The 12,147-nt window shown below is 37.3% G+C and overlaps 1 protein-coding gene across 1 annotated transcript; it reads right to left on the bottom strand.

The window, feature by feature from the left end:
* Positions 1-6,678: 6,678 nt before the first annotated feature.
* Positions 6,679-10,486, bottom strand: LOC124721333 (serum response factor homolog). Its single transcript, XM_047246251.1, has 2 exons — positions 9,930-10,486; positions 6,679-9,240 (listed from the first exon to the last, which is right to left on the bottom strand). Exons 1-2 carry the CDS (start codon positions 10,383-10,385, stop codon positions 8,680-8,682), a joined length of 1,017 nt encoding a protein of 338 aa, XP_047102207.1. The 5' UTR covers positions 10,386-10,486; the 3' UTR covers positions 6,679-8,679.
* Between the last annotated feature and the right edge of the window lie 1,661 nt (positions 10,487-12,147).

Raw genomic sequence — 12,147 nt, 5'->3', positions numbered from 1 at the left:
GCGAAAAGTAACATACCTTACATTATGTTATTGTCCTCTTGTTTTGGTAGCTGTTATGCTACACAATATACAACATGTCATCTGCAAACAGCAAAACGTAATTTATTTTCTATGGGTATGGGTGAAACAAAAGAGAGAGGAAAAAAAAGGTGTCTTGCATAAGGCGGAACTTCTCATCCCATTTTCTTAGCAAGCACGGAGACAACAAGAAGAACTGCACCACAAGATGATTAGAGAGAGATTAAATTCTTTGTTAGTTGTAACCCTTATGTTCTGATCAATTTTCTGGTATGATATAGAGCTTCTCTAGTGGACAGTTTCTTTGAACTCTACATACTTGTGAGGATGCTGTGTCCACTAGGTACCTCAAAACAGCAATGATAGTACTACACAATATCTAAAACTCCACTGAATGGCTTGATAATTATTGCTTTAAGGTAGCAATAATGATAGATTGTTTAGGAGTATAAATAATGGACATTACAGTGTAACTTTTCGCAAGAATTCTGGAGAAGTTACTCATTTCATAATGGATTTCTTCTCAGTTGCTGGAACATCTTCCAAGAAGAAAAACACAATTACCATCCAGAAAAGAAGTAAGTACAAGATTCTACAGCAGAGCCAGATGACAATGCATAAAAACCCAGTACCTCCTCCTTGTTATAGAAAGTAAATGAAGTTCTGCAAAGGAAACGACCCTGATTTCAAGTAATGGGGCTTATTAAATGATTCTTCAATCCCACAAATTTAATCACAGAATGCTAAACAATTCTACTGACAAGAAAAAAGACAGAAGCTGAAAAGGGGTCACTGCTGTTATGCAGCCAAGAAAGGCAAATGATACTACTGCAGAATCTATGGAAAAACAAAATTATCTTGCAAAGAAGTCTCATTCTTTGATACCCCAAGTTCAATAAATGGCCACACTTTACAAAGGGCTGGCCACACGCTGTACTTGTTCATGGTATATGGCAGATGCTTGTCGTGCATATCCATGTCCAGTTGGAGGTAGCCAATTAGTGGATAATATGTGGTAACCAATGAACAGCAAATACATATTCCTGACACTAATGTATGAATTACTCACATTTTGTATCATTTCCTTCACATTCTGAGTTAGCCACAAATTTTACATTTTCATATCTATCTCATTTGCACCTTCTGCGCTGAAATGATGTTAACGGTTTTAGCTCAAATGTGAACATGCTTGCACTGACAAAATTACACACATTATGGAGATGGCTCTTCCTTCATTTTCCATTTTTGTCACCTACAGGAGTTTCTTTTACTGAAATATTCTGCACTTTTGCACTGCCTGTGATGAAATATTATTGATTTCATCTCAAAGATGGAATCTATGTTCACTCACTTATCTTTAGCATAGCCTGAAGTCTAAGTTCGGTCTGAAGGTGGTGATCCAGTTGTGGGTTGGCCAAGGCAATGAATTTAATAGTGACATATTGGTTGAAGTGACCGGCTGATCTGTATTGTAGCTGTAGGTCTATGTTACAATGAGTGCTGATATTTTTGTTTTACATTATTTACTGTCTGGTTGCATCCAGAGTGCGGAGAAATGTAACAAAAATACAAAGGTATGGTGAAAGCAAAACTCAGCAGTAAATTATTTATTACATGCTTTTGTGTATTTTCCCCTGCAAATGTTTTCATCACTGAAAATTCAGCTGGACTGCATTCTAGCATCCAGTATGTTAATTTTGTCTTTACATCAAATACTTAATATTTGTGCTGTTGATCAAAATAAAAACATGATTACATCACTGGCTATGCAAATCAGCAACTCCACCAATATAACTCCCCATGACTGCTCATGACAGATGTTACCAATGTACATTTTGGGGTTAGAGTGTGGGACTGCTCTCATAATGTTTTATCCAAGGTCTTGGTAAACTTGAGGCTTACATTCAGTATCATTCATTACAGCACAACTGGAAAGGAGAGCTGAAGATGAAAAAACTTAATCCCACTACTCGCTGGCCCATCTCCTGGCTAGGATAATGCATGACAAGCCCACAAAATGCCTGTCATTATGAGTGTTTTGGTGACAAATCACACAAAGCCTGCCCAATCACTTTCCCTCAATGTAAGCTATAGCTGCTTCTCCATGTCACTGCTTTGTCAGATTAATGTCCTTGTGGTGTTTCAGAATAGTATTTACCAATGATATACAAAAATAGCTGTACATCAGAGGATACATATGGTCTCAGGAAACAAACAAGAAATAAATAGTCTGTGCATTTAACAATGCAGCAGTCATTCCAACAGTGGTCTAGTCTGTCAGGCATTGAAAGTGATACTTATCATTAATGCCACAAAAAGACATGAAAGTTTATCAACTGAACTGTGAATGACATTTAGCTCTTGAAGTGATTTGTGAAACTTTGCCTGGTTTTATGAAGACAATTTTCAAACCCAATGGTCTGCATTAACATGTCTAACAGTTACACTATGAATATAAAGCAATGCAATTATCATATCAAACACTGATCTCACAGTACTTTACTTAGCGTGGTCCTACTAGAACTGTGAGAGTTGATGCAACAGCTAAAGCATTGTACACACATTAGAGAGCAGAATTCCAAACCCCATTCAGCCATTCAAATTTAAACTTTCCATTGTTTCCCAACTCTATTGGAGCATATGCTGGGATTGACCCTTCAGAAAGGATATGGCCAATTTTCTTCCTATCCTTGTGAAATCCAAGCTTGTGCTCTGCTTCTAATGACTGGATCATTGCTGGGACATCAAGTATTAATCTCCCAGCTTCCTTTGTTACTGGAAATGGTATGCCTTATATTCCTCTAGCTTGAAAAGCAGACCTATATTTCGTTGTAGCCTCTGAACTGTACAAGGGGTACCAAAAACAAAGACTAACACTGCCAATGGCTGAGCTTGTGTAGTACGCTTTTCTGCTGCTAGATGTGTATTGCAACTCGTTGCCAGTTCAGTGCCGCCCGTGTTGTCTTGTACTGTTCATCTGTAGTGATTGTTTTTGCTAGCGCTGTTTTGTTCTTGTTTCATTTTTTATGCTGACAAGTTTAAGTGGACAATGCGCAGCTGTGAAATTTTGTTTTTTTCTCTGTAAAAATCCTGCTGAAACTGTTTTAACATTGATAACAGCTTACCAATAGGATTCTATGGGAAAAGCTCAAGGGTATAAGTTATTTGCTCAATTTAAAAATTGTGACATGTTGATTGATGACAAAGCTTATCCTGGATGTCCATCAACTGCCTGAATAGACAAAAATATTGAAAAAACCCTAGAGCTTTGATCACAGACCGTCAACAGACAATTGATATCTTTCATAGATTAATGGGTTATCTTGGATGCTGATTTGTGCCAGACAGAAGACTTGTTCTTCCACCACAACAACACACCTGCACGCACAACCACACTCTTAAGACAGTGTTTGTCTAAACATGGCATCGTTCTACTGCCTCACACACCTTACTAGCCTGACCTGGCTCCTTGAGGCTCTTCCTTATTTCCACGCATGAAAAGACTCTGATTTGACAACACTGAAGAAGTCAAGAAAGAAAGAGGAACAAGCTGTTAGTCATTTCTAAAGATGACCACAAAAAGATGTTTCACACAACAGAAGCACTGGTGGGACAAAAGTATTAATTGTAATGGAGAGTATTTTGACAGATGTATGGTTGTTTTGTAAACAATTTGAAAATATATAGCTTTTAAAAAGATAGTTCCAGTTTATTTTTGGATACCCTGTCGTATGAACCATTGTGCCAACTTGTCACTACCTGTCCCTCCACATACATTGCCACACATAAGATTCAATTTTCAGTACCAAGAGTGCTTTAGAACTGAACAGAGATCAAACTATGATCCTTTCAATGTGCACCTGAATTCTCACAGTAACCAAGCTACACACATGATGAGGATCACGATATAACTCTTCAACCAATATGGTAACATGAGGATACACTTCAGGATAAATGGAAAGTGCTGAATATAAATGTTTTGGAAGCAACAATTATTAAATATTCAGACTCTGAATTTGAGACAATGGGTTTAGATACCAAACAAATCAAATGCAGAAAGGTAATTGTATACATAACAGTCTTGTTTCCCAAAACTCTGATGCAATGAAAGATTTTCAAAACAGAATCAGACACAAACAGATTAGAATTAAAAAGTCTGTCAAAATTGGAAGGTAGGGTTTTAATGCCTGGGCACTGACAAGATCCTTAGAGGCTACGCACAAGCTCACATTGGAATAGGTGGCGAAGGAAATCAGCTTGTTCATTTCAAAGAAATCATTATAGCCTGTGGAGAAAATCACTACAATAAACTTGAGAGTCCATTGTTTTAATAACTCTGCAAACTTGCTTAGTGCCCACATTAGAGGCGGTGCAAGCACTGAGGGGCAAGAACGTGGCAAGAAATAACCCACTGCAATTTTTTGCGTGAGCCATTCCAGCATTCTTCCGAGATGTTTCATTCTGAATGTAAAAAAGGGCCACAGAGCGCATACCACGTAGTCGAAACAGAGATTTTTTAGTTTAACAGTAATGAAGTAAACAGCCAAATTATTGTCCATGTAGTTTACATCATAATACCCTTGCAATCACGGACAGAGTTACATAATGGCTACATTTCTTTAGACTACTGTACAAAATGTGTGTTTGAAAAGCCAGCCCATTGCCATTCAAGTGACACCTTTTATTTGTTGAAGCAGTTTGAGGTGATTCCACTGAAGTCATTTCATCTGATCACGATAACGATAATGTGTTTCACTAGTAATTGTACACAACACCCAAGGTCATTTGAACATGTTATAGATAAATTCCCAGTTCTCAAATGTTTTCTGGGCCCAGTGTCTCTTCAGCTGAAAGGCTTCTGGGTAACTGTCCTTAAATTAGCAAACTTGCAATTTAAGTTCATCAGAACAGTCAAGTTCTGGCTGACACATATTCCACCTAAAACTGTTTCTGTATTCAATGGTGATAACAAAAAAAAAAGTTCAGTGCAAACAGCAAGTGAATACAATAGAACAGATACTGAAGAACAGAAGGTAATGGCAGAGAAGAAACAACTTTAGATGTGTAGGAGTACAGTACGATCTTACTATCAAGTAGTATCTGGAGGAAACACTACACCTGAAAGTTACATTAAGCGCTCTATGCAACTGAAAGAGGTTTAGCTTCTTCACCACTCAAATAATTTCTATGCACAAAAGCAAAAACATTTCAGGTTGTTTCCTATCCACACTGAGTAAAATTTACTTTGGTTATACAGAAAAAATATATCATTTACATTGCAGAAGAGACAGTGATACTTATGAACGGAAATACCAGGATAATCCAAACGCCAGTTATAAATATTTAGTGAAGTGCTTTGCAATCTGTCACACACCAAACCTCACCATTCAGAATGTTTGACTATTACAACACTTTGGCCACACATTTACAAGTTTAGGAAAACAACATACTAAGAATGTGGAAAATGGAATCTGAAGTAAGGCTTATTATTTTCAGCTGTGTGTTTTGTGAAGTTAAGTGCACCTATCACTTTTGCACAGAAGATGAGATACTTTACTAATGCTTACATACATCGACTCCAGGCACAGATGTCTAAAAAAGTAAAACTGTTACAAACTGAGTATTAATTGTCAGTTAAACATCTCCACAGTGTGACATTTGTCTGGAACTGTGTTTCTTAAAGTTTTGAGATAATAAGCAAATAATTAAGGTAGTAGGTTCCATCGATGTTGCTTGTTGTTTTCTTGAGATGTCGCCACTCCAAGACCACAAAAGTTTCAGCTTAAAAATCTAATCCTTAGCTCAAAAGTAATACACACTTGTTCAAATTCCACAATAAAAATCACAGTGCTGTGCTGGGAAAGAGGAGTGGAGATAACTCATTATAGAGTGCAACCTAGTGTTATGTGAAAGTGTTGAGATTAATACAAATTACAATAAAAAATTTTCAGTCTGTAGACAATTATCATATAAAGCAGTTACAGGTACATAAGATAATGTGAATGAAAACGTAATATTTTGGAATCACGGGTAACAAACTTCTCAACTGTATAACAAGATATTATGAAAATACTGAAAAGTTGAACATTTTTAGAATTTTTGTGTATTTGTTTTGGGTTATTTACTACAACTGTATATTTGTGCACCAATTATGATTATGCTTGAATATTACTCTTAACAAATATTCAGGAGTAACTGTTTGTGGCAACAGCCATTTCCAGAAATTAAATAAACTAAAAATGCCCTAAACCTTACAGTTGTTTTGAACTCAGCACTGTCTTACCAATTATAGTCCTATTGAAGACAGTATGCCCTTACTCTGAAACTATAAGGTACACTACACTCCCTTCTTGTATGTGTGTAGCAGGAAGTAGCAGTGATGATGATGTGGTGTGTCATTGTTCTGTACCTATAACTGAATTTCACATACCAATGTTTGGTTTGTAATGAAAATGGGAAAGGCATACTGTAATACAACAAATTCATAACTCCTTTGTCTGTGTAAGATTACACATCTACAGAAATATGCACGATAGCACCAAGATTTCTAGTTTACTTTCAATCACTTGTTTCAATGATTGCAATTTCTACAAAAGTGTGGGGAATATACAGGGCTAAGAAAAGGACGAGACAAGAAACAATTCAAAACATGACCATAGTTTATGTAACAAAAAGTCACTGTATCTTATGAAAGATTTAGTAAGTTACAAATTCCTAGACATCAACTTCTCTATGACAAATATTATTCACTGCAATTTGTAAGTATACTTATAACTAAATATTAACTGAAAATTGCACTAATCACATATTATTCTGACTAACAGATCACAAACAAGACATGAGGAACTGGGATGTCATGTCATAATACCATTGGCACTATCTCTTTAATAAAAAAAATCATTAAAAAAGTTGATGTTACTCAGCAATTTGTGTCTGCAGAATCCAAGTTCATGCATATCGTTCACCGGTTTCAGCCTTCGCTTAGCAAGTAATCGTATTTGTACTGGTCATAGTAAATGAATTACTACAGTTCACAATATTTTGTAATGTCCTACATATCTGAAACTTCAGTACTGACATTTGCTACCAGTAATCAGTTAAACATCATAAAAAAACTATCATACTGCTGGCCTAGGTAGCAAAAACAGTACCACTATAATATAAAACATGTTGTGGCAACAGTAGGAAAGGTGCCAAAAGTCTGACACTGTCTCCAGAGGTAAGTCAGGACAGAACATACAGCAATCACACCATGAATAGAGACAAAAATTAAGTCCATGACCACAAAGCCACTCATTTCAAAACTCAAACTGATGCTAAGTAACTATGAAAGAGAAACAACAAACAGTTTATAATGTCTCAATATTTTAAAAAAATGTAATACTGACTCATTAAATGAACTGCAAATCTGAATGCACAACAGGTATTGTTATTTAAGAACAATTTTATGACTTATGACTCTGTATAAAATGGAAACCATGCAAAGCAAATGCCTCATGTAATGAACTTTTGTTTTAAAAAAAGTAAATAAAAAAATCTCAAGTACTGTGGAAACTGAATACCACAATTTCTTTTTGGCAATTTATGATACTGTGCCAAAACAACACACAGTAATACAGTACCACAAAACAGTAACAGACTGACAGTGTTCTACATTTCGCAATTACAATACATAAAAGAAAGAGATAGATAGAAAATATGCAAAAAGAAGAAGTATGAACACTGTGCAATTTCTATTACTTCCCACCCCTCAGCATCTTGACTGAAAATATCTGATGTTAATGGAGCCAAGAATGTTCCGTTTTCTATATCCCACTCTACTAACTACAGCAAAAACAATACTTGCCAGTTTTATACTAGCTAAAAAGCCATGACATGGTCATATAATAAAACATTTTGGTGAAAATTTAATTCACCAAAAACAAATCAAAATTTGTTTAAAAACATTCCATGCTCATTTCAGCACTGCAATATCATTTACTTTCTACATGTGCACAGGCAACTTTCATGCTGCAACAACACCATAACGAAACAAAACACTTGCTGTACAACCATCAATGCAGTAAAGCCACAAAAATCATGCACAGAATATACAAAATGCCTCTGAAGGCAACTGCTGCTCAATGGCACAATCTGATACCCTTACAGTAATGGCACTTGAGGTCACTGACTGTGCAGTATGTCAGTTTAATTATTTTAACACTCCTGTAATGTAAACAGAATAAGCATTTTTAATGCACCATGACATGAAAATTCTCTAATGATAAAAAATGGCGTAGAATATTTGCAAAATTTAGTCATGACTATCAACCTCAACTGACTTAATTCTCAGCCACAAAAATCAAGAAACTGCCTTATTTCTGGGAAACTTTTTAAAATTATTCTCTTGGAATAATTTAATTGTTGTTAGTCATTTAAGACGCTTCTCAATAAAAGCCTGTGTTCTGCAAGAATATGGATTTTCTTGCACAATTTTGAATTCAAAATGCATTGTATCAGAACCTTGCAAAGCAAAGCCTTCAAGCAAAGGTAAATAATATTTTACATGTCACTTTTAGCTTTACGATAACCTGTGATAACTTTCTGATATATCCACAGGGGAAATGTGTGATAGAGCTTTTCTCTGTTTCAATCACCGCACTGATGTTACAGCAAGTGCCACTACCGTTGAGGGTGTGAATGTGACATATGGGGGTGTGGAGGTGGGTAAGCAGCATGAGGTGGTGGTAGAGGTGATTGGCATGGCTGCTGATAGCCACCTGCTAGCAGCGGCCCTGGACTGGAACATGGGATGAGATGTGATGGAGGTGACTGGGTGTGAGAATGCGGTGGTGGAGCCATCATATGATGGTGTTGATGGGGAGATGGTGACCCTGGGTGCTGCTGGAAATGCTGTGCATGAGGATGTGGATGTTGCTGAGCCCCACCTCCACCTACATGTTGTGAACTACCATACACCAGCTGTCTTACTTTCTGCTCCTCATCACCAATGTTGTACGTCAGCTCCGTCTCCTCAAACCCAGTAGCAGACATCCTCTGGTCGCCCCCAACACCTGAAGGTGGTGGATCAGGGGAATTCAAGCATGTCTGAATTAGAGCTTTCCCTGCTTCCGATGTTATCATCGGTTGCAGTTTTCTGGTAGCAAAAGTGTAGACATGGCCTGTCTCAGAGGCCACTAAAAGCATCACTTGGGTCCCTGTCAGTGTTGAAAGCTCATAAGCCTGTCAACAGGAGAGTGGAATCATAAGTTTCCTAAACAGCAGCAATATACTCATTAAGAGATTATCATTTACAAACTCTTTTAGAATACAAGAAACTAAATAATTCTTAGACGGAATTAAAAAATAACTCTGTATATATTCAACCTATGTAGCGCACCGTGCGCAATGTTTGAGCCTAGGAATTTAAGCAAAATAAAAAAAAAAACGTGAATAAAGAACTGGTGTTCAGAACTAACAAAGTGTTTTATGCACAACGAAAACAAGTATTCAAATAAAAATAATGTACATAACTTCGAACTCTTCAATTACTCTTTAAATACCTTCAAAGTATTGTTCACAGATTACATGATATACATTCTAAAATGGTTGACGCATGCCAGAGAGGTTATGTTTACCCACTGTATTTATATAAACATAACCAATTTGCACTGAAACAACACCGACAGAACTAATATTGTTTCAGCATGCATTCATTATATTTTGTCCTTGTTATTATGAAAAGCATTTTAGTTGTCATCAAACGTGTAACTTCACTGCCACTGTTGGTGCAAGAGCCAAGCTAGCACGATAATCTCAATTGCACGAAAGGCACAGTGTTCCTTAAAAATGACTTACGGTCCCACAATGTAAAATACATACAAATTTACAACGATACAATAAAAATAACTACTAAAAGAAAAAGCTCATACCTTCTTCATTATACCAGTCTTCCTCTTCGAAAAAGTTGTATATCGTCGAAGTTTGTTGTCAATATATTCCATCTTTATTTTAACGCGTCCCTTCGTCTTTTTACCATTCGGTGGCGGCGTCTTTTTCTGGGCCTGTGAGTAGCCCTCGTCCCCAATGTCAGTGCCACAGTCCGTTGATAAGCCCATCCCACTTTGAGATGACATGCTAGGTCTACCTGACACTTCTTGTTCAAAACACACATCTGAAGACGTTCGCTTCAGTCCACGAGTCATACCCGCACTGCAAGTACTTGGTAACGAAACTGAAGACCTTGACACTCCAGAAGTTAGAGAGGTTGTAGGTCTCGCATGGCTTGTACTTCCGTATATTTCAGGCGGCGTTTCACCACTTAAAAGAGACATATTGTATCCCATATTAAAACGGGAATCTCTTCCCCCTCCTGTTGGTGTATCCATCACTGCACTGTCACTATTTACTTAACGTCATAATAAAAATCTGATTACTTCTCTCACTACCTTAACCTCTAAGCGTTCCGACACCATACGCACGTCACCAACACCACACGGCAACTGTTCGTAATTTGACCTAAGTTCTCCACTAGCGCGCGGCTCGTGCGGCGAGTTGCTGAAGAAAGTAGTCCCAACTCTTAAAAGCAGTATCTACGTCACACTAAAACAAAATAATGTTTTAAATCTGTTTTGTAAAGGGTAATCCATTATTTGTTAGTACTTTCACAGTGTAACAAGGTGTAAGGCGTACAATATATTCGTTACTTTATGGTGGCGTATGAATACCTCGGCGCACAGACAGCCGGTCCCACTCCCATATTTAGAAGTCGCTGTTGCCAAATTAGGTAAACTTCTCCTAACATGGTAAACAAAGATCCACCCTTTCAGTCGAAAAATAAAGTTTGATACATGTTATGTTCAGTTCCTACCACATATTGTTTGCATCACGAGTTATGTTGCTCCTTTTACAGTTAAAGTCACGACGCTGCCAAAAATAGCGAATACTAGTCATTCTAATTTTTAACCTTGTGTATCTGGTTTCTGAAATAGAACCCAAATCCGTTTCAGGCGGTTTCTGAAGATTTGACCGTATCGTCATGCCGGCCAAGAAATTAGTGACAATGTAAAAAAAAGGTAACACATTTGGTGAAGCTACTGAGCGCATAAAGTGCTGAGATAAAAATCTGTGAGGATTAAACTGAATTTTAAAAAAAAGAGCTCCATAAACTGTGGATGGATATTACACACAAGTATTTTATCCCTAAAGGAAGGGCATAGTTTGACTATTTCCAGCGAAATACTTCAAATATTTCTACGACATGCGATGAATGCTGCACGCACATGTCAAGAAAATCTGGACATGAATAAATTCTGGCAATTTTTTCATTTCATCTATGGAAACAATGGTAAGAAATTAGTCATTTTGTCGTCCACGGGGCGGCGGTAGCTTCTCATTACGGTTTCAGTTGCAGGAGACCGTGGTAACAATTTATGCAGGAGACTGTGATAAGTGGTGAAGATTAAATGTATCTGTATTTTTGACATGCGAAATTACTTGGGTTTGATGTAGCACTGTATCATAAATTAATGGAACACAGCAAGACTGCAGCCGCAACAAATACCATTGGTAAGTTTCTTTCTCCATAGTGGCTCATAGCTGTGAAAATGGACTGTTTACGAAGGAGCGCCAGAATATAAAGAATCGAGAAAAAAGCAAATGTTGAAGTAAGAGCCAGAATGAGGGCAAATGGGATAGTGATGGATAGAATTGAAAGAATATCATTGGACATTTGTTGGGAATGATCACCGGCGACCAAAGAAAACTTTTGAATGGAAACCACCTGGCAGTAGTAAACACAGCGGGCAGAGACGTTCTCGGAATGCCCTAAAGAGAGAGGCTTGGCAGAAGATAACAGATATACATCAAAATGTTGCTATCAATTGATCTTTGTATTAATTAATCGTGTATAACAATAGTAACAATTTGTCTCGAAATTACAGATGTCTAGGGCTGGCCTAAGGATCCCCAATAAAGAGAAAAGTTTGAGCCGCACTGTTTTTAAAAAGGGAAACTGCTCTATGTTCGTTACTTACTTACTGCATTCAAAAGATAGTTTGCCTAAATCACTGCAGGCATATGCAAGAGGGCCGTATCCGAAATGCTTCCCCGTCATTGAACGTGTAAGACACCACTCTGTTCCCACTGCCC

Source organism: Schistocerca piceifrons, chromosome X (genome assembly GCF_021461385.2).
Source record: "Schistocerca piceifrons isolate TAMUIC-IGC-003096 chromosome X, iqSchPice1.1, whole genome shotgun sequence".
NCBI lineage: Eukaryota > Metazoa > Arthropoda > Insecta > Orthoptera > Acrididae > Schistocerca > Schistocerca piceifrons.
The sequence above is the reverse complement of the archived record's forward strand: the minus strand, read 5'-3'. Positions and strand labels throughout refer to the sequence as shown.

What these genes read in the sequence shown, in the direction of transcription:
- LOC124721333 (XM_047246251.1), bottom strand. Translation starts at nt 10,385, where the DNA reads ATGGATACACCAACAGGAGGGGGAAGAGATTCCCGTTTTAATATGGGA. An exon ending in AGACTGGTATAATGAAGAAG is followed by an intron (nt 9,241 to 9,929) that starts GTATGAGCTTTT and finishes TCCTGTTGACAG; the next exon opens with GCTTATGAGCTTTCAACACT.